General features: G+C 57.0%; 6 protein-coding genes across 6 annotated transcripts; 3 read left to right on the top strand and 3 right to left on the bottom strand.

The window, feature by feature from the left end:
* Positions 1-385: 385 nt before the first annotated feature.
* Positions 386-3427, bottom strand: PHACADRAFT_119267 (uncharacterized protein). The gene is made up of 14 exons (XM_007394844.1): positions 3046-3427; positions 2861-2986; positions 2721-2807; positions 2586-2667; positions 2469-2535; positions 2220-2419; positions 2065-2160; positions 1435-2006; positions 1318-1382; positions 893-1263; positions 726-827; positions 626-665; positions 555-572; positions 386-493 (listed from the first exon to the last, which is right to left on the bottom strand). The coding sequence occupies exons 1-10, from the start codon at positions 3253-3255 to the stop codon at positions 1149-1151; spliced, it is 1620 nt and encodes a 539-aa protein (XP_007394906.1). The 5' UTR covers positions 3256-3427; the 3' UTR covers positions 386-493; positions 555-572; positions 626-665; positions 726-827; positions 893-1148.
* Positions 3428-3593: 166 nt separating this feature from the next.
* Positions 3594-5107, bottom strand: PHACADRAFT_27815 (uncharacterized protein; the record flags this gene model as incomplete). Its single annotated transcript, XM_007393995.1, has 5 exons — positions 3594-4260; positions 4313-4581; positions 4634-4706; positions 4766-4819; positions 4872-5107. 5 exons carry the CDS (start codon positions 5105-5107, stop codon positions 3594-3596), a joined length of 1299 nt encoding a protein of 432 aa, XP_007394057.1.
* Positions 5108-7405: 2298 nt separating this feature from the next.
* Positions 7406-8017, top strand: PHACADRAFT_254626 (uncharacterized protein; the record flags this gene model as incomplete). The annotated part of the gene is made up of 1 exon (XM_007394843.1): positions 7406-8017. Exon 1 carries the CDS (start codon positions 7748-7750, stop codon positions 8015-8017), a length of 270 nt encoding a protein of 89 aa, XP_007394905.1. The 5' UTR covers positions 7406-7747.
* A 250-nt stretch (positions 8018-8267) lies between these two features.
* Positions 8268-16434, bottom strand: PHACADRAFT_172759 (uncharacterized protein). Its single transcript, XM_007394842.1, has 11 exons — positions 16325-16434; positions 15903-16268; positions 15227-15857; positions 14250-15177; positions 14034-14195; positions 13587-13979; positions 13339-13536; positions 12697-13284; positions 12358-12644; positions 12188-12303; positions 8268-12136 (listed from the first exon to the last, which is right to left on the bottom strand). Exons 1-11 carry the CDS (start codon positions 16398-16400, stop codon positions 11514-11516), a joined length of 4368 nt encoding a protein of 1455 aa, XP_007394904.1. The 5' UTR covers positions 16401-16434; the 3' UTR covers positions 8268-11513.
* A 131-nt stretch (positions 16435-16565) lies between these two features.
* PHACADRAFT_183611 (uncharacterized protein) lies at positions 16566-19393 on the top strand. Its single transcript, XM_007394841.1, has 6 exons — positions 16566-18099; positions 18153-18233; positions 18284-18622; positions 18679-18807; positions 18860-19022; positions 19045-19393. The coding sequence occupies exons 1-6, from the start codon at positions 17182-17184 to the stop codon at positions 19197-19199; spliced, it is 1785 nt and encodes a 594-aa protein (XP_007394903.1). The 5' UTR covers positions 16566-17181; the 3' UTR covers positions 19200-19393.
* A 1421-nt stretch (positions 19394-20814) lies between these two features.
* Positions 20815-26034, top strand: PHACADRAFT_172756 (uncharacterized protein). The gene is made up of 4 exons (XM_007394840.1): positions 20815-21881; positions 21931-25358; positions 25414-25694; positions 25749-26034. Exons 2-4 carry the CDS (start codon positions 23375-23377, stop codon positions 25788-25790), a joined length of 2307 nt encoding a protein of 768 aa, XP_007394902.1. The 5' UTR covers positions 20815-21881; positions 21931-23374; the 3' UTR covers positions 25791-26034.
* Positions 26035-26178: the final 144 nt, after the last annotated feature.

Below are 26178 nucleotides of genomic sequence, written 5' to 3'. Positions count from 1 at the left end.
CAATGTTCGGTGACCCCGAACACCACCCGTCGGGCAACCGTACAAACTACGCTTCCGAAGCACTCCGGTTCATTGACAGCGATGGCAATAATAATATGAAGTGGCGTGTTTTTCCAGCACCGTAGCCCTGGCTCCATGATGAGTGGCGGTGATCGGTCTAAGGGTATTTATGCGGAAATTTTCGCCCAGTTTGAGCTGTCAGCGGCGGCGATTAATTATGCAGTAATGTAAAAAGACACAAACCGCCGTGATGTCATTGATTTCTGTTCCACAACAGTGGTCGCCCTCTATTTTCTGGACCGCTCCTAGGCACAGTACACGTGGCCGCCACAAAGCCGCTGCCATATCCAGACTAGCGCCATGACCCCGAACCGCACGACTCTCTGCTTGCTCACAACCACCATGTCGACAACCACCGCTGGTGACGACCCCCGGGACGCGTCGGCGGAGACGCGTATGTCTTTCCCTGAGAAATGGAAGACAGATTCTCTGGGTGAGTACGTACGAGTACGGCGTACAATGTGGATATTGATCCAGAATATTCGATGACGCAGACAGCATGAGCGGGATGGGTACGCAGTCTGTTCTCGTGGCACTCCTTATTCTAAACTGACGTAAAATTTAGTCCTGTTTATTTCTGGGCTTATCATGGTTACACGTAATCGGTAAGCCCCATTGGCTGGCAAAGACCTCGGCCTGGTCACGCTCAACTTCGCTTGATTCAGCTACTTGGCCTGGCCCAACGTCTTCCTCACGTTGATGAGCATCTTCAACCAGAACCCCCTTCGGTCAAAGGAGGGTTCAAATAACCCGTACAGTGGCCTCCTGTAAGCCTCCCGCACCCTGAGCCTTTTACGTGCATCGGCAGCCAAATTTCTGACCCTCCACGTAGGATCTGTGTATCAGCATTGATCGCGTCCTATCTGCCCTTGCTTACGGTTCAGCCCGGACGTACGAGCACATCAGCACCACAGCCTATGCCCCTCGGGAGGTGACGGGTGGGCAGTCGCATCGTGGCCCTTTCGTCAAAATACTTGCTACGTAGCGAACCTTTATGTTCCATCCGAGTGATGTATCCGTTCTAAGTGCACCACTATACAGCGTAAAGAAACTGTCCATATTCTTTCCGCAGAATGACATCATGTCCCTCACGCCGCAGAGAAGTTGACACCCTGTGCCAAGGGTGCCTCGTCTGAGAAGTTGACCGTGCACGTGCTCCAGCGCACATACTGCTTCCACGACTCTCCGCCCGACTCGCGTCCCCTAAAAAGCTTCGTCAGGACACAACGTCGGCGAAACAAGAATAGACGGCCTCACCATCCAGTGCTCTTGTTGCCACCGAACCCGGCACCAATCTCCGCACCGCTAGTGCCGACGTTGACCTATCATAGCCATTAGCATATTTCCAGCCGCTTGTAGCAGTCCAAATCTCACGTTGACAATGCCGGCGTCCGACCCAGCGGGGCCAATCCACTTGCCCACGTTCCTGATGTCCCGCGTCCAGAGCGAGCTGCTCAGGCCCTGCGGCACGCCGTTGTTCCACTCGATCGCCTGCTCGAGCTCGCTGAACGTCGCGACACACAGCACAGGTGCGAACGTCTCCGCTCTCCAAATGTCGCTGGCGAGGTCGACCTTCGTCGGGACTGCAATCGTCGGCTTCACCCAGTTGCCGCCGTGCAGCTCGCTCGGAAGCTCCGAGGACGCGTACGTCTGCCCGCCGCACAGGATCTGCGCGTCGCTGTTCTTGAGGCGCTGGATCGCGGAAGAGTATATGCCAATGGCGGCGCGGGTGTGCAGCGGCCCGAAGAGCGTCGCAGGCGCGAGCGGGTCACCGGGCTTGAGCTTGTTGTACATATCCTGCAGACGCGAAAGGAAGGCAGGTGCAATGTCCTGGTGAAGATACAGGCGACGCGTGGACGTGCAGCGCTGGCCTGCTGTACCAACTGCTCCGAAGAATACTGCCGGTGCAGCAAGAGACAGGTCCGCGTCGGGCATGACGATCGAGGCTATCAAAAGGTGGCGGCGAATCAGGTACAAAAGCGGAGGTGGCAAAGAGATGCCTACCATTGTTTCCGCCTAGTTCTAGCAAAAGCTTGCTGAAGCGGGATTGGACAACCTTGCCAACCTGACGTCCGACATTTTCGCTCCCAGTGAAAGACACTGAATCAGTCACAGCCGTCAGTAAGACATTTACGGAAGAGCCGAATGAAGTAGCGGACCCATGTTGACATGTTCGCTTTCTACAACGGCTTCGCCGACATTCTTGCCGCCAACCACGAGTCCTGCCACAGCGCCAGGGATATTATTTCTTTCCAAGACGCTTGACACAATCTTGGTGACAGCAACAGAGCACAGCGGCGTGGTCGGAGAAGGCTTCCACAATGTTGCGTTGCCTGCGGCAAGCGACAGGGCGAGATTCCTGCAATGTTTGAGCACCTAGTGCGGATAGGTCCAAAATAGGGACGTACCAGCCATATACAGCCACTGGGAAGTTGAAAGCGGAGAGAACCGCAACGACTCCCAGAGGATTCGGCACTATAGTAGTGTCAGAACCAAGAGAGCGACGGTATCAAGATAGTGCATACCTTCTAGAATGCTATGGCCAGGCCTCTCCGAAGCGACTACTCTGCCGTTCATCATTCGGGACAGGCCAGTAGCATAGTCTGCCTAAAACGCAGCAAACTTAGCATGAGTAAGCACAACACACGAGGGCTACTTACAATGTCAACAAACTCTTGCACCTCCCCTACACCTTCTGTGCGAATCTTGCCCATTTCCAACGAAATGAGCGCGCCGAGCTCATCTCTCTACAAGCTCCGACGTAAGGCTACTAGGACACCAAAATCGAGGTAAGACGCACCTTCGCAGCCAAGGCTTCGCGTATCTGTCTGAGGATTTCGCCCCTCCGAGGAGCGGGCACAGACCGGAAGAAGTGGTACGCCTCCCGAGACTTCTCGATGGCAGCCTGCAGCTCCTGCGGCGACGCCTACACCGACGTAACAATCAGAACGAGCACCTCGTGAGGCGACGGGTCAGACCACTCACGCCCTGCACTCTCGCGAGCACCTCGCCCGTCGTGGGGCACACGCTCTCAAACACCTCTCCACTGCCGGACCACGCGCCGTCGTACACGCCAGGGACCTCCCGCGCCGTCGGTATGTCGAGGGCGCCGAGCACCGCGGACGCGCGGCTGGACAGCGTGCGCGAGAGGATGTGTGCGCGGCGTACGTGTGTGAGGGTGCGTCTGGAGATCATCGTGGTCGTTGGTCAGGCTGTGAATCTGGGGTGCGGAGATGAGACGCTTACCCCGGATCATGCAGCTCGGTTCGTAAGTCCAGGGTCAGTTGAGCACACGAAGTATCTCTTTTATGGTCTAGGCTGCGGCCAGCATTCCATATAATGAATGGACACGGTGGGCCATGTCTCCGTCTCGATGCGCGAAGACATGGGTGCAGACAGCGCACGCGTAAAGACTGTCTTCGAGGATGCGGGGAAAGAGCAAGTTTATATTAGACGCCCAGAGTGCGGGGTCGTGCACATCATCACGGTTCCAGATACAGAGCACTAGTAGCAAGTAGGCATGCACAGAGGGGTTACAGGTCAGCAAAAAATGAAGCGTCGGCTTCAATTTCGTTCTTGCCCTTTGTTTTCTTCGCTGCTCGAAACGGGTCCTTCTCCTTCTTCCTCTTCCTCTTCTTCTCCTTGAAAGCCTCGTCGTCACTAGAGTCCTCCGCCACCTGCAAACCTGCTTCCGGTTCTTCCTCACTGTCCGAAACCTTCTTTCCCTTCTCTCCTTGCGTCTCTGCCTCTTCTTCTTCCTCAGCGTCATTACTTTGCGCCTCGACCTCGCCATCTTCCTCGCCATCTTCTCCACCTTCACCTTCATTATCTTCCTCGTCGCCATCGTCCTCAAACACCTCCCTCAAGTCCGTCAACTTCAAGACCTCATCATGCCCCGAACTCGCGATCCATCTTCCCTCGCCACGGCGGTCGACGGCTATTCGCTCGACGGGGAAGGTCCCGTGATCCGCTACGACCCCAAGCAACTTCGTCGGCAATATCTGCACCGCGCGCAGGAAGCCGTCGGAGGAGCCGGTGAGAACCGTCGACTGGGCGTCTGGGTAGTGTGAGGGGATGTTGCAAAGGGCGTCGATGGAGTGCGGGTGTCCAGGGATGCGGTCGACGCAGTCGCCGTAGCCGCTGCGGCGGTTGAAGACGGACAGGATGCCGAGCTGGGTACCGATCACGAGTTTCTGGCCTCTATGCCGGGGTCAGTCGGCGGTAGGGCCTGGTTTGAGGCGCGTGCACGTACCCTTTGATGGCCACCACGGACAGCAGCTCGTCCTCCTGGTCTTCGGACCGTGCAAACGGCTCAGCCTTCTTCGCCCGGACATCAATCACTGATAGTGTACCGTCTCCGCTGACGGATATGTCAGCTGAAAGCTCGGAATGACCGAGAAGCCAGGATACTGACCTGGTGCAGACGAGGTGCTTCTTGTCCTCTAGCCACAGGAAGTCGGAGATGAAATCAAAGTGGTGGGTGTACGTCCGTATGACGTCAGCTTTTCTGGGATCCCAGAGCTTTGACCAGAGTTAGTGTCCAGTGTATAAGGTCAAATAGCGGACTCCGCACCTTCACCACACCGTCGTCATCTCCCGTCGCAAGCATATTCGGCATAACGCGCTTCACACGATTGATAGCTACGCTTGCAAACACTGCCTCAGTCAATACACGTCCACCAGACCGTCGAACTCTCAAACTCACTCGTGCGCCGCCTTGCGAGTCTCGCTGACCTCTCCCAGAGCGGTGTCAACCGTACTGTCTCACCTCAGCTCCCACCCATGTCCCACAAAAAAAACGGAACACGCACTAGATCGCCTTGGATTTGCCGACCGCCCACAACTGAGACCCGTCCTCGCTCATCGCGAGACCGCGGCAGGACCGCTTGCTGGGGCGTACGCGGAACCTGCGTGCGGGCGCATCCTGACCCTCGTCGTCGTACCCGTACGCCGCGACCTCGCCCGTGAGCAGCCCCGCGTACGCCACGGGCGCGGTCGGGTGGAAGGCGATGTCGAAAATCTGCGCGCCGACGGAGATGTCGGGCATTTTTGTCGTGGTCCGTGGACGGCAAGAGGTCGAGCCCGGTTTTCCCTGCACAGCGCGGCGTCTTGGACATGGAAAAAAGGCGTGAGAAGAAGATGCTTGGTTTGGAAAAATTGCAGGCGCCCCTCTTTCTTTCAGAATTGTGCATGCCAGGATGGTTAGCGCGGATATCATGGACGGCTGTGTCCAGGTTTTTTCTCCTTTCAGATATTGTCAGTATTTTCATCTTTACAGGTATGGAACGCACGAGGTTCGTTTGGGGATGCCTTTGTTGAGCATAAGGTTAATGAGACGAGTAAGTTTGTGTATCCTGGCATAGAAACCCGCCACGCTCCTCCGTTGTTCCTCGCGGATATCCCCACCTGGGCCTGATTATGCATTCTGTTCCTCAATATAAGCAATTTTTGGGTTTGGCTGAGAAGCGAAACAAGGCGGCGAGCGGCCGGCGTCGGGATCCGCCCGACTGAGCGCGTTTAGCTCGCGCCGTGGCGGCGTTGCACCAGACCCGTCCCGTCGACGTCCGACAGATCCTGCTAGCCAGCACCATAAACTGCGGATATATCCTGATGGATGGTTGTAGTGCAGGTCTGGCCATCAAGAGGCCGCTGGAATAATTTGTGCGACAAAGGAAGCGCAGCCCTGCGATCAGGGTCAACGACCGCTGTCTAAAGTTCGCTAAATATGCAGATCACCCTTCGCACATCATACAATTGGTTTTGCCTTGTAGCAAGCTTTTGAGGGTGGTGACTTCACCATACGACCCTGTCGTTTCCCTTGTACCACATTTGCACGACCGACAAGCCCGCGCTCCTGCTCTCACCGTTACGTGCCATCGCAGATCAGTGCGTTTTCGCGCTCTCGCCTGCGAGGTGGGGCGGCGACTTGAGCGGGTCCGGTCTGTGCTTTGGCGCCACGGGAGGCCTTTCCACACCTTCTGGCCATCTGGCGTGTTAACGTCACGATGCGGCGATCATGAGTGTGCGGCGTGCGGGTGTGCAACGCAAACGCCAATTTGCGCGTGAAGCGTGTACAGCGCCACGCTTTCGTCGGCCTGCCATGAGCGAGCACCAAGCTTTACCCAGTGTGAGCCGTGTGCTTTGCGCCCATGTGTAGCCGTTGAGATTGGGTGGACTGGGCTGGACTTTGTTCACACACGGGCGTCACCGTGCCAAAATAGCTGTCAGCAGCGCAGTCTGTACGTATACCCTGGGGAATCGAATTCGCAGGTACTCGCTGTCGTTACGCGAGGACAAGGTGCGACGGGGCGCACGGCCCTGTGTAAGTATTTGCACGACAGCCAATCTCCGCGCGAGTACCTTAATGACAAGGTTCCCCCCGTGCGTCTCCCGGCCGCGGCGTTCCGATCCTTGTGCGACCGTTGAATAAGCCCCGGGCCCAGACATGCGGTCCCGGGCGGTCCCCTCTCTCGTTGACCTCGATTTTCACTGATATGCTTCGCAGTCTGGACTACAACCTCTAGCCTTCTCGCGGTGGACGACGCATTCTGGTGGTGCTTAAACGTATACACGCGGCATGGGTGGACTGTAGGGCATTCGTTCTGATGGGTCTGCTTGCATCCCTTATTGTGGCCGTCATACCACGGTCGATCGTGTGCTAAAGCAATCTAGCACGTTTCCCTCCGGGGGTACGCAGTTGACGGCATGCGGACGTACAACAAAAGAATAGAGTAGACATCCCTGTGGCGGCGTTCATGGCGCCCTCGGCCGGCGCCGAGCTTCGCTCCTGGTGGTCGCATGATGCTGAACTATAAGTCTGGGAATGCGAGAAGATAGCTAGCTTACGGCTGTTGTACAGTGAGCTCCTCGCGGACGGCCTTGGCCACAGGCAGGAGCGGCGCGCTGGACAGCGTCCAAGACCCGCTGTGGCCTCGCGGTGTCACTGAAGGCGTTGAGTAGCCTCGTGGCAAGCCGCTGAAACGGTTTGTTGGCGAGGATGTTGATGGGGGCGCCGACGGTCTGGATGCCGAGAAGTTCTCGCGGGAGAAATCGAGATCCCCCAGCGCCGTATCCATGCCGACGAGAGCCAGAGTCGTGCCCAAGTCGAGCGGACTGTGTGCGGGGAGAGGACGAACAGCGTCGAGGACGACGTGGACAGCGAGGAGACTGCAGTGCTCGAGGAGAGGGCCGCGCCTGGGTAGATTTGTTCCAAAAGCGAGATCGAGAGGAGATTGAAGGAAAATTTGGACGACGGATCTGCACACAGATTTGCCCGATTTGTATATTTGTGGCAGATGTGGTGAATCGGTGATTAGAATTTGGGGTCCAATTGTCCGGCGTGACAGGCTTCTGCTCGGAGCTCCCGCTCGGGAGGCGAGAGCATGTTATGGGCGCGAATCTGGCCAGTCGAACCTCCCAGTCCTCGTTCTCTTCCCCACTCGCGCCAACGGCTGCCGAGCCCTGATCATGCCCAGCCAGACCGCAAAGTTTTGAACTCATCTTCTCCTCCTACCACATCCCCGTGCAGCACACCCCTCCAGCCGTCGGAACGACCAAGACGCGACCTTGGACACGACTCTGCAACGGCTTAGCACGCGCAACGACCTTCCTTTCCACCCACTCAGCTTTCCTTTCCACCCAACACGCTCTCTAGAACTCTCCTTCACGACATACACTTTCACCGGCCATGGGTCCTGGTCGGTCTCCTAGCCGTCTGCGTTCCAAAACTTCAGACATTCAAGACCTAATACGTGGCAGCCAGAAGCACCAGTCGTCGGATGCTCTGGTACCGCCTGTGCCCGCCATTCCTGCCACCGAACCCACCACCCCGACGAAAAATAGGCGCAAGCTTGCCGATCTTCTCAGCCGTAAGCGCAAAAGCGGCGGTCTTGCGCACGACCACAAAGACGATGAGGAGTCTCATCCTGCTGTGCCCGAGGCTTTGCTCAAAAGGTGAGCGCAGTCTCCATAGCTTTTGACGCGTTTCAGTATCGTTATGCAAGTTGAACACCCGTGTCTTCGTCGACATCAAAAATAGTCTCGCGTCGTGCATGCAACGAGTCTGTGCGACGCTGTTTGATTCTCAGAGACACGGACTCTATTCCTCGTGGCTTGCAGCTCGTTTCGAGCATGAATTACCCGCATATAGTCAGACTATTGGCCTTTTTCGCGCTTTTCACCAGCGAGTCGCTCATAAAATCGTAACTGACTCCGTTCACCAGCCGCATTCCCGCACCTTCGGGTTCCTCGCCGCCGTCTTCGCTGCCGTCTTCGCTCCCGCCGCTGAATGTATCCCCTCCGTCGTTTGGCGCGCCTTTTTCACCGTCTCCCTCGCCTCCTATTACGGCCCGATCCTCGACGGCTGCGTACGAGGCCACGCTTTCGCACTCCTTTCTCAAACCATCGTCAACGGATTCAGAGAAGCCCACGGCATCGTCTTCGAAGGGCGGTCCATTACGGATACTTCGGCCACAGAAATCGGTCTCTTTTGAAGTTTCAAGGCCCTTTGACTTCACCCACAAGGCCACCGCAACTAACATGGAGATGCTAAATGGTGGGGATGGCAAAGCGAAAGCTAAGCCAGTCATTACGGTGTCTGCCCCTTACGAGGCTGGGGATGACGCCAACAGTTATAACGCCCCTCGCACCGCACCCGTACCACCCTCAGCAAGCAAATCTCGCGTCTCTAGGTTCGGCTTTGGACACTCACCCAAGAAAGACCAGTCTTCCAAGCTAGAGCGCAGGAATTCGGCAACTCCGGCGAAAGGCAAAGCGCACGAGCCTGCGAGTCCGTCGAAGGGCAGCCCGAGTCCGACGCCTACGCTAAGCCCTATGCTGCCTGCGAAGATGGAATTTCCTATTCCACCGTCGACGAAGGTTGCATTGTCGCGAACGACCGAGAAACCCGCATCAGCTCTCGCAGAGCTGTTTGAGCGACCAGCTAAAACACCGGTTGCTAAGTCGTATCGGAGTGCAACCACGAGTGACGCCTCCGAGGGCGAACTTACACATGCCAGCACCCGCTCCGCGCCCGCACGGCCGGGGCGACCAGCGTCTCTGATATTGCCTCCAGCTGCGAACAGACCCCGATCGAACTCATCGCAAACGGTAAAGGTCCCATCATCGCCTTCAAGCCCTAGCGGCGCGGGAAAACCATCAATTTCTCCTTCACGACTGCGCTCCATCCGATCGACACGGTCGTCATCCCCTGCAAGCCCTCCACCGGTGGCGCCGCTGCCGTCTCCACCAACAAGCGCGACCTTTCCGCACAGCTCGGATGCCGAAGGCTGGAGCACTGACGCAAGCACACGGCTTGGCGGATGGAGCACCGACACGAGCACGCGCATCGGGTCGCTCGCGAGCCGGAAAAGCATTCAGAGCGCGTCCCGCATCCGGGCGCACACGATCGTCGGCTCGATCAGCAAGCCGGCGTCGATCGTCTCCAGCGGACTCTCGAGCGGCGGCGAGGATTCGGACCGTGCCCGCATGCGCTACATGCGTCCGAACCTATCGGCCGTCCGCCTCGATCAATCGCGATCAGGTACGCAGACCCCGACGGACGCCGAGGGCGGATCCCTGCTGGTGCCGTCCCGCCCGCCGTCCGAGGGCTCAGACGGCTCGCAGAAAACGTCAACGCCCACGCCCACACGGGACGACGCGCAGAGCCAGTCATTCCGCGGCGCGCATGACGCGTATGTCCGCGTCCTGCAGGAGAAACATGCCGCCGAGAAGGCCGAGCTCCTCAGGCGCATCGACCGGCTCGAGCGGGAGGCACGCAAGCGGGACAGGGAGATCAAGGGGCTGCGGTGGCTCGTCTTGAACGCGAACTCCCAGGGCGGCGGCGAGGCGTCCACGAGCATGCTGACCCTGGACGAGCAGCTGAAGATCGGCCGCTTCCGGTCGGGCTCGGAGTGCTCCGAGGCCAGTGTCGCCACCTCGACCTCACGGTCGCGAACGAGCACCGGCCTGTGCCACCGCGCGGACGGCTCCGTCACTGGCGCGGACTCACCGCGCGAGAGCACCGAAGACGGCGTGCTCGAGGTGCAGGAGCAAGTGAGCGACCTGATCGCGCCGAGCCAGGCCTACACGCCGCGCATCGAGCCCGCGGAGGGCGAGCGGTCCGGGTCGCCGAACTCCCTCGCGAGCCTGCGCCGCTCGAACACGGTGCCCGACCGCGAGCCGCACGCGGCGAGGCACGCGAAGCGGACGAGCTCGCCCGTGCTCCCGCCGCCGGGCGGTCTCGGCTTCGACATCCCCGCCATGCCCGGCTCCTGCTCGTCCGACATGTCCATGACGGACGTCATGTCCAGCGCCTCTGTGCCGTCGCTGACTGCCTCTGCGAGCGCGTCCTCGCAGTCGAGCACGCTTTCCGCGATCCCCGAGGTCGCCGGCGCGCCGCAACAGGGAGACGGCGCCGGCGACGACGGCGACGACGGGTCCGAGAAGCGCGACCGTCGCACGTCGCGCGCGCTCAAGCGCATGAGCGCGTCGTCGCTCATGCAGGCCGCGCACACGTACGCGAGCAACCTCAAGCTCGGCATGTCACCCTCGATCGGGCAAGTGCTCGATCGCTCGCGCACCGCCGAGGAGGCGGACATGGACGACGTCCTGCGGAAGCTCCGCGCGTTTGGCGGGGAGCACCACTGAGCTGCCGTGGCTCGCCTATTTTTTTTTCTTCCGAATTTCTTGGCATCTTTCTTTTTCTTTTCTTTCTGCATCTCCGCGCCCGACGCGCCACACGCTCTTTACATATCATCCGTTCCTTTACCCCCGCCCACTCCTTAAAGCTTTCATATCGGCGTTCATGACTTACCACACCTAACATCGATTGCGATCCACACACCCACATTCGCACTCGCGCCCGCCCACCTGATATCCAAACCATCGCATCGTGCCAAGCCTTTCTTCGTTTGACGATTTGTTTTCGGTCGCCCCACACGTGTCACCCCGTTGGATATTCTCTCTCTCTCTCCGGTTCTCTCAACACCTCCGGTGCACTCTCAATCTTCTCTCTCTCGTGTCGGAATTTGCTTTCCATTCATCCTCGCAGTCGCTTTGTCGGAAACCTGGCCTCTCCGCTTCCCTTCACCATTGGCACTGTACCATCATCCTCCTTATTCGACAATTACGAGGTTAAAAGCTCGACTGGATGTGGCCTGATTTCTTCCTCCCTCTATCTCTTCATGTGTACCTAGACTTGTACGGTTGTATCATACATATACATCCACCCGGATTTCTTCATTGCATATTGCGCGCGCCGCATCGTTGGCCCCTTCTCGTTCTACATGCCGGCGACATGTTTCCGTCTCCAGCCGAGTGGCATTGCGGGATAGCTTATAACATAACGTATCTTGCACAACATATAAGCAGAACAAGATGAAAGATGCACATTGGCAGCGAACAAGATTGTAGCACAGAGAGAGGGGCTCCCGGCGAGGGAAAGATGGCATCGATCAATGGCGGACCCGCTTCCTCTTCACCTGCATCGCGCCCGTTTGCGTCTCCTGCGACGCACTCGGGCCCTCAGACGAGCCCTCGGCCTCCTCCGCTTCCGCCTCCTCCTCCTCCTCCTCCTCCGAACGCGCACGCTTGCGCCGCGCAGTCGGTGTCGCCTCCCGGTCCTCCTCTTCCTCCTCTTCCTCCTCGGGCTCGTGCGGCTCAGGCGTCGTCGACGGCTCCGACAGCGCCGCTGACTTGGGCGTGCTCGGCGACGGCGACGGCATCTGTGGAGACGCCATCGGTGAGGGCGAGCGGCTCGAGGCCTGCTGCTGCTGCTGCTGCTGCGGAGTCGCCTCCGCCTTCGCCGCCGCGACCTTGCGCACCGGCCGCGGACGCGGTTTCGCCTTCGGCGTCACGGGCTGCTCCGCGGCGTTCTCTTCGTCTTCGCGGTCAGAGGCGGGCGCAGACGCCTGGCGGCGCCGTCCGCGCGGTTTCGGTCTTGGCTTGCCGCGGGCTGCTGCTGCGGGAGCGTCGTCGCCTGTGTCCGCGGGCTCTTCCACCTCCTCGACTTCCTCGTCTGTCGTGGTCATCTCAGACGCTTTAGCGCCTTTTTTCGCCGCTTTTCCGCTCTTGGCGCCTGGAAAGCGATGAGTAACCTTATCTCTCGAAAAGGAGACGGTCTACTTACCCTTTTCTTTGGAAGCTGTTAGCTTCTTTTCGTAGGCGCGATAGGGATCCCAGACTTTCGAGGTGGCAGGTATCTCGATCTTTGCTTGAGCGACAATCTGGTCAAGGTGCGCTTTGCTGCACAGTCCGTCAGCCATCACGGCGTCCTGCACAGGTATCAGTTGTACTCACATGGCCAAGGAGTCCCGAGAGTCAATTGTCGTCAGTAGAGGAACTAGCAGCTTGAAGAAGACGATGCTCTTATTCCGAGTCTTCTTGTTGCCAGTATCGTGCTGCGCGATGCGCTTCCAGATCCATGAAATGGAGGACGTGTGTAGATTGACGACGTGTTGGCTCTCAATGCGGCGCACGACAGTTAGCTGAGCGCCACGGATCAAGAACGCGCCGGCGAGCAGCTTGGCGAGGGCTACAGCATGCTCTTCGGTACGGACGACTCCTTCCATGTAAAGTTGGAAGGCCTACATAGATTAATCAGCTGAGAAGACCGTAGAAGTCGTTGTAGTGACATACGTCGCGAAGAGCGTGGCTGATGATAGCAACAACGTCGCTGCCGCCGTTCTTGTACAGCCCTTCTTCCCGGAGTATGTCGAGGATCACCTTGGCGCAAAGGTCAAACGATGGCCCGAGCCTTCCATAGTGTGCGAGTAAGGTAGCAGAGTGCTGGAAGTGTATCACGCCTGCCCTGACGGCACGCAGAAAGGTTGTTATGACGCCCATGAAGACGTACTCGCGCTCGAGCGACGATCGCGTCTCGGATGCTGCCGTTCGAATTGAGTATCTCGACACAACTTTGAGCCGCGTGAACTTACGAGTCGACCCGTTCGGCAAGCCCTTCTTGCCCTTCTTGCCCTTGCTGATCGCCGGTTCTTCTTCGCCAGACTTCTCGCCCTCATCATCGCTGCCTTCCGAAGGCGGAGGCGACAGTTCTTCGATATCTTCGGCGTAACGCTCGATCTCGGCCTGGATGAATCCAGCACAGCGATACTGGGTCTCCTCGTCGAGGGTCAACGGCATTACCGCTGTTGATGGTACTGGGGCATCATCCGCAGCCTGTACTGGCGCAAACAAAATATGCAGGTTCATAAGGTTTTGGAAAGCCTACGATTCGTACATATCAGCCGCGATGTAGAGGAAGCGACTTAGCGCACTCACTGCCCGTTTAACACCATCCGAAGTATTTGACTGTGTGCCGATAGCGAACTCGAGCAACTTTTCGAGGAGTGCATCTCTACACTCCTTCAGACGTTCCCTCAAGCGTGCTTCTTCAGGAGATGGCTCACTGGTATTTGATAAGCCTCTTGCCTTCCAGATTATGTATAACGTCAGCAAGCTCAGTGCTTGGTCTACCATCTAGAGAGGCATTAGCTTGTCCGTGTAGTTCGATCAACTCAAATGCATACCGATTCTTCCTCTTTGTAACCCAGTCTCCCGCGTTCGGCCAAGGCGTTAACAATATCCCAAGCACTGCTTTGCTTACCGCCCTCATCCTCCTCCATCCATGCTGTCATATCCCGCGTCCCCGCCAACGTTGCCAAGCGGGAGCAAATCGCAGCAAGCGAGATGACTTCGTCTTCACTGAACGACGCGAGTTCAAGCTCGTCGCGACCCTTAATTGTGTCGCGTAGAGTAGTTGACAGCTCTTCCTCAAGTTCAAGAATCTTCGTGCTGTTCGTGTTAGACAGGCTCGTCGCGTTCATCATATATCGAATGGTAGCGACAGCGCTGGTCAACACGATCGGAGCAGAATGAGAAAGGAACAGCTTGATAACGTCGTCCCAAAGGCTCGAGTAGGCCTAAAATGATGTGGGAGTGAGCGCATATAACCACTCAGGAGCGAAAGTTCGTACCGTGATCATGCGCATCTCAAGATACATATCCAGGTTCAGCAACTGCGGCAGTAAGAGAACGTCGGACATCCGACCTGCGTCTGTCTGGTATTTCACAAACAGTCTGGGAAGCCCTTTGATCAGAGCACGGGTGATATCGGAAGAGACGGTCTCTCCCTCTCCCTAAAGACTATGCATGAGCGACGGATATAGCATAGACCTCTGAGAACGACCCGCCTTTTTGCCGCCAGCAGCCTCTGCTTGGGTCTTCCTCAGAGATGCAAGTAGAACCTCGAGCAAGACTCCTTCCTCTATCTCCTCTAGCCTCCAAACCTCGTCGACGCCACTGTCATCGGAGACCTTTTTGCCCTTTCTTGACTTGCTATTCGCTGTGATTTCTGCCGAATGATCCAAAAGCAGTATATCGAGCAGCGTTTCCCAATCGCTGACGGGTTCAACGTCGTCCCAGAGTGCCTCGACGGCCAAGGCTGTCCGGGACTTCTGTTCTGCGCCAATGAGGGTCGCGACCTCCTTGCGACGCGCCTGCCTCGACGAGCCCTCAGACTGGTCGCCATCTTCTTCATCCTCTTCGTCGCGGATGCCCCTGCCTTTGTCGAGAGCTCTACCCCACTGCACCAGCAGCATGGCAAAGGCCTTGACGCCCGCCCGTTTCTTCTCCGTCGCGGTCGGCTTGCGGCCGACCAAGCGTTCCTCGACACTCTCATTCCATACGCCCTTAACGAACCGGCCAACGGCCCTACGCATCTTATTCTCCTCGTCAAAGACCAGGAGGCAGAGCTTCTCGCGTTGCTCGTCCTCAAGCAAGCCATGCTCGTCGATGGCCTGTAGGATCTGCACGACTGCGACGCGGACGCTCAGCTCCGTGTCACTCATCGCCATTTCGACGAGTCGTGGCTTGAACCGTTCAGTGAAGTGCTGAAGAGCGCTGACACCGATGTATTCCGTCTGCGCGTACGCCGAAGCAAGAGCTCGAACAGCTTCCAGGCGGACGTGCGTGTTCGCATCGGAGAGCACCCAGCCAACGTAGCGCAGGTATTCGCCGTCGATGAAGTGCGCGGGATGCTTGGAGAACCAGAGGCCCATCGCGCGTACACATTCTGTGCGGATGTTTGGATCGAGATCGCGGTATCGATGTACAAACACGCTAAAGACAAGTTAATCACCACGCATAGGCACGAAGAAATGCTACATACCCATAGACAAACTCTTTAATGAATTCCCCCAGCTTCTCTCGTCGCGTCCTGATCTCACGGGCCTTGCTCTCTAGCTCCTTCTCTCGCGCCGTCGCCGGCTCGCCCTTGCCCTTCTTGCGCTTACGTTCACCCTCTTTCTGCCTGCTGACTACTTCAGCTTCCTTTTCAACAGTCGCGGCAACCTGTGACAAGGCGGTTGCCACGTCGAGAGCGATAACGGTTGCTGTATGCCGGAAGCTGCGCATGTGACTACTGCTCATCGGGTTGACCCAGGTCGTGAGGGTCGGAATGAGGTCGGTATTGTACAGATGACCGAGTGCGGCTGCAGAAGTTATGAGCCGAGAGATGAGTTCGGCAATACTCGAGCGGAAGGGCTTGAATGCGGGCAGTTTCGACGTGAGCGGATACACGTGCTCATCCTCCTGCTTCAATTCTTCAGTAAGGTCATCGAGGGCACTGACAACACCATCGTAGTCTAGAACTTGTTCCGCGCTGTACGTATGGTTGCAGCCGCAGGCGCGTAGAATGCAGTTGACGAGCTCGGCTTGGGACGCGTCGGGTGTATGCGACATGGACTCGAGGAAGTCTTCGGCTGCCGACTGCAGCGCAGCGCCAGGGTTCATAACAGCATCTAGAGAATATTAAAAGAGGTCGCGTATCATAGAGGGCCACTCACTGAAAAGGGGGTTATCGTTGGAAATGTTGGTCTCCTTTGCCACCTGCTCAGCATCGAACTCAGCAGCACCCTTGCGGGGGCGGCCTCTCCTAGTCTTGGTGGTAGCCGTCGCAGTCGTTTTTAACGCGCGAGGCTTTCCCGTTCCTGGGGGACGACCCCGTTTCTTTGGCGCAGGCTTCGCGTCCGCGGCAGCAGCAGGAGCTTTCTCAGCGACCTTTTTCTTCGGTTGGCTCGACTTTGGAGCAGTGTAGTCTTCTTCGACATCTGCATCTTCGTCTTCAGGTTCTGGTGTACCTTCCTCGCCGCGTTCACTATCAGAGTCAACGACGGAACGCTTTCTCTTCTGGCTAAGCTGAGTGCTGTCGACTATGGGAACGAGCGTCACGCGACGGGGGGGCGGTGTTTGTGAGGTTGACACGCACTAGAGATAAAGTGTGTTGCTTGCTTTCGTTCGCGTTGTGAGCGCCGAGGCGCTGTCGACGTTTCGGCGTCGGACATCGTCAAGGTTATGGGCGAGATCGTGCGCGGAATTTCGCGCGCACTCGCGAAGGGCGTGACACGCCATTGCACGCGTCTGTCACGTGGTAACGGTCGTGATCTTTGTGACGTAATGTCTTTGATGGTGTCACACCCGCCACGGTGGGCGTCTGACTCTCTTGGCCTGCAACGTCGACGATGCCTGAAACACGGAACAAATCGATTAAAGAGTTTTTGACGCAGCTAGCGGACTTCTGTTGTGATACTCAGTTCTAGCTGACTGTAATCCTGCGTGGCTGGTAGCTCGTGGTGTAAACGTTTACTGTCGACGACGACGAGTCGCTGCTTATCGTGCTTCAGCGTGCGCAACTTGATTCGACGCCGACGACTGCGATGATCCTACGGAACAGTCAGCCGCCTCCTCATTTCGCTGGATGCGCCCCGGATCTACGCATATACCCTTCCTGTTTGCGCTATACCTGGCGATCTTCTTGCTACCTGGCTCTTCTACCCCGGGTTTTCTCCTCACATTCCCATCGGAGCCCCTGCTACGTCCACGGCAAGATCAGGGACGTCTCACTCAGCCATCACCCATTGGCAGGTCTTAGCATGCTTGTTCGTCGGATCTATAGGTACCTCGTGGAGAGGCGGGTCGGTCTTTCCTTTGGGCGATCGCGCGATTGGCGATTTTCAAGGCAACTTCTGCTGTGCAAAGCTAAGCGAACAAGCGCGAGCGGAGCCGTCATCACCTGAAGCTTTTCGGGCGTGAACTTTGTGGCGGCCACAATCCAACAAATGATCCATGGCCAACCGAGCTCTCCCTTTTAAACCCTTCCACGTTGGCGTTCCCCTTCTCCCGCCCCACCCTGGCATGTCTACACTGACGGTGACCTATCCCACCACACCGCCCACAGGCAAATCCACCTCATCGCATACGATGCCTCCCGTCAACCCTTCTCCAAATGTCTTCGGGGCTGCTCCGTCAAGCGCCGGGACCGGGACCACCCACACAACACCGACGCGAAGAGGTGGTAAATGCGTCTTCACCAAGCCCGATGGCCTTCGCGCACCACTCAAGATATCGATCCCTCCCCCTCAGGTACATCCCGTACGGGCAGGCTCTTCCCATCTCAGCTCGACGTGTCTCAGCCCGTCAGAGTCTGGCCCCGATGACCTCGACTTCTTCTCTGGATCCGACACGTCTTCCGAGGACCCTTCTGAACCTACCACGCCGCGATTTGCCGTTAGGCTACTGTCACCTCGGAAATCCGGCGTATTCGCGCCAACGCCAATATCCCCCAGTGTCAAGATCTCAGACGATCTAGGGCTCGGGTCCCTCTCGCTCTCTGGAGGATCGCCCGCGTACAGCTTGAAGTCTGCCCCATGCTCTCCCAGGAAGTTCATCTCCGTGCGGACGGCCGCGTTCGCAGACCTGATTCCGCGATCGTCGAGTCAGGTTGGACCGTTCCAGTACCTTCGGATGCTGAACAAGGGCAGCTTCGGCACTGCGTACATCTCGCTCGAAGTATCAACAGGTCACGTTCTTTGCACGAAAGTCTCGGCGAAGAAGCCCATCAGGGGTCGCGAAGAACATCTGCGCGGCATGACCGCCGAGCTGCTGGCTTACAAACGGATCGCATTGGCGGAACCCTGCGCGAAGAAGTGGATTATGGACATACACGGCGTGCTGCAGACTTCGAAGGAAGTTATCTTTGCCATGGTACGTGCTGGCTATTGCCTGCGTCTGAGCGCGTCACTGACCGTGGCCCATAGGACGTCATGCAGACGGACTTATTCTCCTTCATCGATGTGACGAATCCGCCCAAACTTGTTTCGTGGTGGATTGCCCAGATCGTACGTTCCCTTTCATCGTTGCTAGCTCGCAAGACTGAATGGGGCCACAGGCATTGGGTATTGACGCGCTGCACGGCATGGGCATTATCCATCGGGATATCAAGCCCGAGAACATTTTCATTGTCCCGGGCACATCTTCGCTCCGTATTCGTATCGGGGACTTCTCCAATGCTTGGTTGGCCCCTGGCGACTCTCCGGAGGAATGGTCGAACTCGTACGACGTTGAGCCAGGCAAGGCCCTGGATCCGAAGCGTCTGTATGCCATTGCGCATGTCGGCACTGAGGCGTACATGGCGCCGGAAATTAGGACAAGGGATCAGTGGTATGGGCCCATGGTCGACTGGTGGGCGTTGGGATGCACGATGTATGACCTACATGTGGGGGACCAGGTACGCTTTGCTCTTGTTGCTTAGCTCTACGCGTGGTCTAATGCGCGCCATGATAGTTCCTCTTCCCTGATAATCGTACGGTGGACGGTCTGCGAAAGTATCAAGCTAGTGGAAGGGATGCCGCGACTTGGATCAAGTCGCGCGTATCCTACCTCTCCAAGGAGGCGGCAGATGTTATGGGCGGGGTGCGTGTACGCTCTCGTGTGTTGTGCCAAACTCAACTAACGCCACCTCTAGCTGCTGGATTGCGATCCTGAAAAGCGATACAAGCTCGATGACCTCCTACGCCATCCGTACTTCCGCGATCTGCGAACGAAGAAGAGTGTTTTCGACGAGGTAATGTCTTTCCCACTAATACCCGAAACAAAAGGCGAGCCCATCTCCCAAACTCTATGGCTCTGTCAGCTGACCCTTTGGCGTAGGCACCAGCCTCGCTCCGCGTCACCCAGACGCCGCCGTCGAGCACATGCCGCTCTGCCGTGCCGTCGTAAAGCCCACGAACCCCGATGAGCCGGAATTCGACGACTTCGCTTGGATAAACCCGAACGGAGTGTGGTGTGACAGTGATGACTTTTAACGACTTCGTGATGCACGCTTCTACATTATCGGTCACACCTACGGTGGTATCTATAATCGAAAGCCAATATACCCGTCCAGCATATACCAACTCTCGAAATGCAAACGTAATGTCACATGTTGTACACTACTACACGTGTTTATACGTATTATGTGAACGACCCCACTACTGTATTTCCAACGTACACTACACGCTGAATCGATCAAGAAGTGGGTGAACGGAGTCCGATGAGCTCCGTTCCGCGCTACGGACGCGGATCACCACGTGGGCGCCACGAAGCGTTTGATCCTAAAGGAGGAGGGGCGGCGTTTGTTAGCCCAACTCTCAAACGCTCCATTTCGAAGTGCACATGGCCCATGGGAAGTGATACATCAACGTCAACGCTTGCCCTACTCGTGTCCTTGGAGCAGTGGGACTACATGGGTTTATCTCATCTATATCGGTGGGCTGAGCCATCCAAGCAAGTAGCCGACGCAGAAAGTTCAGCCCAGAAGATCCAGTCTAGATCCGTGGAGGACCGGACACAACCAGTACTATAAGACACTGCGGCACTCAGCTCTCTAATAAGACTTACTCTCCCACCCGTCAGCTATTGGCTAATGAGAATCGCACTTGCTGGGCCAATTCTGGCTGATAGCAGCCTGGTGGCACAGCCTAGTTTTCAGCGCATTCCTTGTGCCTCTTTTAAAACATCCGAGCAGGAGCACCTCAAATTTGAACACATGTCTCCCCTTTGCCTTATCCGGCTGGACTATCCACAACCCCCAAATCGCTACTGACTGTACCCTGAACCAATCTTTCATAATCCAGACTCGAGGCGCGATTTTGTGAATGGTGGTCAATCGTTTGACCCTACGCCCATCACTTTCGGAATACGAGCACCACAATGCGTCATGTGGCCGTGCCGCAAAGCGGCCCGAGCATAGATAGACGGTTGCTACGTCAAAAGCCGACAATACATCCGCGGACACACACCCGTGCAGGGTCAATTCTCATGCGCGTTGGACGGCCAAATCGGGGCCGTACCAGCAGTGCCTTTGATGCGAAAGCGGAGCTTGCACAAGACCTTCGACAGACCAGCTCTTGATAAGCAAAAGAGTTAAAATCTGACCGAGTTCATCGCCCTGAACATCCAGGACATCGATATCAAGGCCATCTGCGGGACTGTGGAACCAGGAGAGCGGCGGCAACATAGTTTTGTGAAGTATTGTATTGAACGTTGAAGCTTTGAAGGCGTGCCTGACGCGCAGTAAGCACCGTAATGCGTAACTTGCTGACGTAGCGCTTTTGCACCTGATGTCTGTGCTTGTTTCAGATGATCGCCGGGTTCAGATACAGGATTCACAGCCGACGATTTTAAGTCGACAGCAGAGTTAGGCGAGAATATGAAGCCGGAGATGCAAGCGGGACAAGCCTTGGTGCATTGGGAGGAGGGTCCTGGAGGGTCGAGTTGGTCGACGACGGCCAGGAAAGGAAGCTCCATCAAATGATAAGCGGACATGTCATTTCTCAGCGCATTTTATGCGAATTTCCCGGACGACTTTGGGCGTTGGCAATCTCAAACACCTCGCACTGCTCTGGCGGCAGCTGTTTCTTTGCTGTTCTACACCCCGCCCGTCGACTCATCGCATCTCCTTATCCGAATGGGCGGTGCATAACGGACTGCGTTGTGATAGTATGATGGTTGGTAGGCGCGGTTGAACTGCGTCAGATAAATGATGGACTGGCCTCCCGTCCGTCCGAAACATCGTCGACTCCCCTGCAGCGTTCAGGCAGGACGGAACCGTCGAATTTGTCTCTTTCCTCTTGACCTCGTCTGCTAGCTGTCTGTATACCACTTATCCTCATATCACCCTCGACGGCCTGGTGTTACGTCGGGCGCTGCGCCGCTAACAAAACCCCCTCTCTGTACACCGTCCCTCCGTCGTGTTTTCGTGACGTACCCAAGGCAAACGTAAATCCATGTCGTCGGTCCTCAACTCGGTGTTCCGCAAGGGGATTAAGAACCGGTTCCACCTCGCCCACCGCGCGCAGTCTCCGCCCTCCCCCGGCTCCTTCGTCTCACATGAAACTAACGACAAGCCCTTCAACCCCTATTCGCTCGTCGAAGCGTCTCAGTCCTCGCTAAATCAGCAATCGGCGCGCCAGGCCGAAGGGCAGCCAAGCGAGTCGAGCAAACGCATCAGCTCGCCTAAAGTCAATGTTGACATTGGCACTGATGGTTTCTCGCTGTCCGACTGGCTCGCGTCAGAGCTGATGCAACAGAGAGGGGGTTCTCCGGCGCCGCTGCCAGAAAGAGGCGCATCATTGGGCGCAACAGCTGGGACGGGTAGCAGCGTCAAGTCAGGAGGGAATCGGTCGGTGGGCAAGGGCGTGGAGGGCAACCATGTTGCGAGTGGGAGTGGACAGTCAGACACCGGATCGCTGTCGAACGCTGGCTCGAAGATTGTGCCCATGCCGCCACCCGTAGGTGAGGGGTCGCATTCGGAGGTGGGACGTGGTCATGTACGAAACCTCTCGGAGGACGACGTGATAGTTATCGAAGCTCCAAGGGGAAGAGACGTGAGTCCGTCTACAGCTTTGTTCGAGCTTTCCGTTTATATGTCGCCCTTATAGCCGACCCTATCTCCGCTGAGCTCGAGCTTCAAAAATATCAGGGGGGCTGAAAGCGAGAGGGACAGGGTACGTTTCACCTTGCTCTGCAATATCTGGCTCATCTTTCCCGTCCCAGGATGCGCCACGACGACTGCCTCCGATACCTGTTACAATACCTGAAACTGAGGTTCAACAACGGCGAGCAGCATCCTTGGAGTCGAGCCACCCGAATAAGCGAACAGACGGAAGTCTCTCTCCCCTGTCGCAGTACACCTCTTTTACTCGATCCCGGTCTCGGCTTCACTCTCGCTCCCGACCAAGCTCGCTGCACTCGCGCTACTCCGACACGGACATAGACTACGATGACAACCTCACCTCGGCAGTCTCTGGGACGACACTGGCGCGCGCTCTCGTCTCTTCGTATATCCTCTCTCCAACTTCAGCACCATCTCCTGGAGGTCGGTCCTCTGGGCGCACACCGGGTCATCTCGCGCGCCAAGACTCTGCTACGCTTCCGCGCGGAGAACTGCCATTCTACTACAATAGGAAGAGCTTGCGCTCGAGCATGCGATCGAGTAAGGGCAGCCTCGCCGCCATCTCCCGAGTTGGGAGTACCTACTGGCGGGACCGGCGTATCAGCGGCGACCAGATCGTCGTCATGAGCCCGGACGAGCGAGATGGTTGGGGTGAGGACGGCGATGTGCCGCCGGTGCCGCCGGTTCCGGCAGGGCTGAGCTCCCAACCATCGCCGCACAGTCGCAGCCGGAAGCCTTCACCTAACTCAAGCGAGGGCTCGCAAGAGAGTTCTGCTGGACTGACTGCCGCATGGAGGCGGAGTAGCGGTTCGAAGCGGCGCTCCACAGACATAGTCCTGGGCAACGTTCCGGATATGAAACGGCGTCGGATCTCGAAGATATCGGAAGTCAGCACATCACAGGCGAGCTCCGCCCCTGGTGCTGCGAGCATATACACAGCGTTTGGTTCAGCCAGCCGTGGTTCGTTGATTGTGGAAAACGACAGTCCGCAGGAGGACAACGCCGTTCACCAATCACACCAATCACAAGAAGTATCACAAGACGATGCTGGAGACGCTCACGGTACTGGGCACCATTCTCAATCTGAGCAGCAACCTGACGATGTCCCGACTACTACTGAGGCTGCTACCTCTTCTCAAGATACCCCTCGTCAAGATACCCCCGTCCTGTCCCTAACACACAGCGCAACCTCGGCCGAAAGTGCGTGGTTTCCTTGTAGGCATCGAGTGCGAATTTAAACTCTCACTAGGTTCTTTGCGCACACCGCCATCTGCCGCCATACCCGTGGACCACCTTCGACCGCGGATATCTCGCTCTTACTCGGAGTCGATCCAGCGAAGAGCCTTAGGTCCACGCTCTTCTGTAAACCTTCTTCCTATTGGCGAACGACCTCGATCTCACTATATCCAGTCCTCATCGAGCATACATCCACGTTCCTCCATTGAGTCCGTAACCCGGCCGTACTCTATCGCATCCTCCTTGCAACAGTCTGTCGTGCCTGCCACCGGGAGCGATTCACCACGGTCTCCCGACCTAATCGACATTATGTTCGCCGGCTCTCGGGTCGTTCAAGGAAGCAGTGGCCTCTCCGGGACGCGAGTGTTCAGCCCCCCTGCTCCAATCTCCGTTCCACCGCCCGAAAGCCCTCAATTTGACTTCCTTCCGGAAGGCTCAAGCTCTCCATCAACAGAGCTAGCAGGGCCACAGACCTTCCCGGAAACACCCTACGCATTCACGCCGTTGGTCTCTGCTGGGTTCTTGACTCCACGGTTGCCCCGGGGGACTGGGACACCAGAACGGGCTATAACCACGCCTCTGAGAAACGGCAGGCCCCCCAGGTCTGGCATTGGGAGACAGGTTCTGATGCGTCATACATTGGCAGCGAACTCGCCGGTCAGCGCGGAGCTGTCCACCAGGATGCCCATGACCCCGCCGCCGTCCGGGTCAGACGTGCCGCTAGCACCTCTGCACGAGGCCGTCGACGCCTTGCCAGTTCCGGGGAGTGCAGATGCATTATCGATGATTGAGGAGTGCAATTCACCTGTTTCGCACAAGAGCCAACCGTCCTTGTACTCCAATACCCCGGAGCACTCTCCTGCGCCTCTATCACGCAGCAGGCCGATCTCAAGATTATCTGTTGAAGTTCCGAGCGTTGCCGTTGCTGAACAGCCTTCGAGTCTCGTCCTAACCAAACGGTCATTACCTTCTCTCCCGTCTCCACCACCAACGTCTTTCTCTCTGCCTCCTTCTCCGTCGTTTTCGCCAGCGGAGCCAGAGCACGAGCTTGTGGAAGAAAGGTCGGGGAAGGTCGCAGACGAGCCTCTGGCGTCGATAACAGAAAACAGATCTGACGAACTGCCCGAGAATAAGAGTGCCTCGTCATCATCTGCTCTCCCTTCGATCCCTGTGGAACCCTTTGAAATTGTTCAGCGAGTTCTGCGGGCAAGGCCCCAACCTTTGCCTCCTGTGATGAGCCGAACGACATCCAGTGTACATGGCACTCGTAGTAGGCCGCCTCCACCATCTGGTCCGCGCAGACCGAGTGGTCCTGCATTTCATCTCAGTAAAAGCAGGAGTCGCAACGGCTCGGTTTCATCTTCGTTGGGAAGCCCTCCAGCCAATACCACAACGAGCAACGCAGCAAATCTCCTCAACAAGGGCACGCCCCCTCCCTTCTCCTCATCGAGCCCTCGCTTCCAAACGCAGCCTGTGAAGTTCCGCGGACTCACGTTGGAGGCAGCGCAGTGGACATGGACCCGCGAGCAACTGCAAGAAACTGTCTCAGCTGCAATCAAGAAGTCTGCCGACCCATCCTCAACTCGCCTTCTTTCAACTGAAGTCCTAGAAGAGCAGATTCCACAGGACATCCAGCGGCTGGAGGTCCTGAGTGCTGAGCTCAGGACGAACTACAAGCTCGCAGTGCGGAAGCGCAGGATGCTTCTTGACTCCCTACGGGTCATTGCCGACGGAGGAGAGCTAGCCGAACAGGCCGTGTCTGCGCGTCTTGTCGACGACTTGACCGATTTGTCGGATCAAATGAGCCATCTCTCCGAGGAGCTGTATGTCGTCACCGATCAGCTCAGCCAGCTGCACCATCTGCAAGACATACACTTCGGCAGTGCCCTGGCGATGGCCCTTCACAAACTCAACAATTCCCTCATCAAGCATCTGAGGGAGAAGGACCACCTCCAGCAGCAGGTCGCTTCGCTCGAGGCGGAGCGAGATGATGGTTGGCGGCACGCCGAGGAGGCCGCCCGTGAGCTGGACGACCTCAGCGAGAAGGTCGCGATGAACGAAGGTGTATTGACGCCAGCCAGCAGCCGCAGATCCAGCAAGATTAGCATTGCCCGCAAGGTCAGTGTCCGCAGAGCTGGGCTGCGTTCTCCGAGTCGGCTGCGCGTTGCCAGCAACAGCGCGATCGCACCGCCGTCGATACGAGCCACGTCTGGGGACATTCCCCCTGTTCCGCCCATCCCCTTACGCACTCCGCTCGCACTGTCAACCTCTGATCTGCCGGGTCGAAGTGCAGGTGCGTATGCTCCCTGACAGATCCCGCCCGTGTTCTGATTAGATTATTTTCACAGGCTTGACGGATGATTACACGCCCCTCACACCTTACTCAGAGACCCGCGCCATGCAGAAGGCGCAAGAAGAGCTCTGCAAAATGCTCGGTATCAGTCCCGAAGATCTTCGAGGGTCCCCGATCAGGACGCATAACAAGCGGTCTTTATCGCTCTCAGCTACGATGCAGAACCCTCGCAACGTTCACTCGTTCGTATCTCGAAGAAAGTCCGAGATCCACACTCCGAACACTGGTGCATCTGACGGTTTTCGGATCCACCGTCACAGCCAGAATATTAATGACGTGAGCGGCTATCCTCCCCTCGTTTATGATGCTGCTGATCCCACGAACTTGTAGCGCACAGTAGTGCTCGCCGCTATCGGCATGGCCTCCGCATAGTATACGTCTTCACTGTTATATTTATCATTTTGGACCTCATTCTATTACCATCGCCTACCGCTCTGCACGTCGCTTTCGCATTCACGTCGCTAGTCACTCTTTTGTTGCATGTTTCACTAAATTTTTGACGATCAGAGAAATGACATTTGATGTACCTGTACTGATGAAGTATACTACACAGCAATCATCACCCGCTCTTGCGATGTCGGAACATGCTCGGTTATGATGGTCTACCTATTTAGCGCTATTCGCGGTTAGTACTAGCTCCTTGATGGGAGGAGCCCCAGCAACGTAGGTATTTGGTTCGCTATGAAACTCGGTAAGTAGTCATCGCATCTCTTCTTTCTGACCTGCAGGACAGGTATCTTGCTATTCAACGAGCTAGCTG

Source organism: Phanerochaete carnosa, assembly GCF_000300595.1.
Source record: "Phanerochaete carnosa HHB-10118-sp unplaced genomic scaffold PHACAscaffold_4, whole genome shotgun sequence".
In the NCBI taxonomy this organism is placed as follows: Eukaryota; Fungi; Basidiomycota; class Agaricomycetes; order Polyporales; family Phanerochaetaceae; genus Phanerochaete; species Phanerochaete carnosa.
Note: the sequence above shows the minus strand (reverse complement) of the source record. Positions and strands in the feature narration are given on the sequence as shown.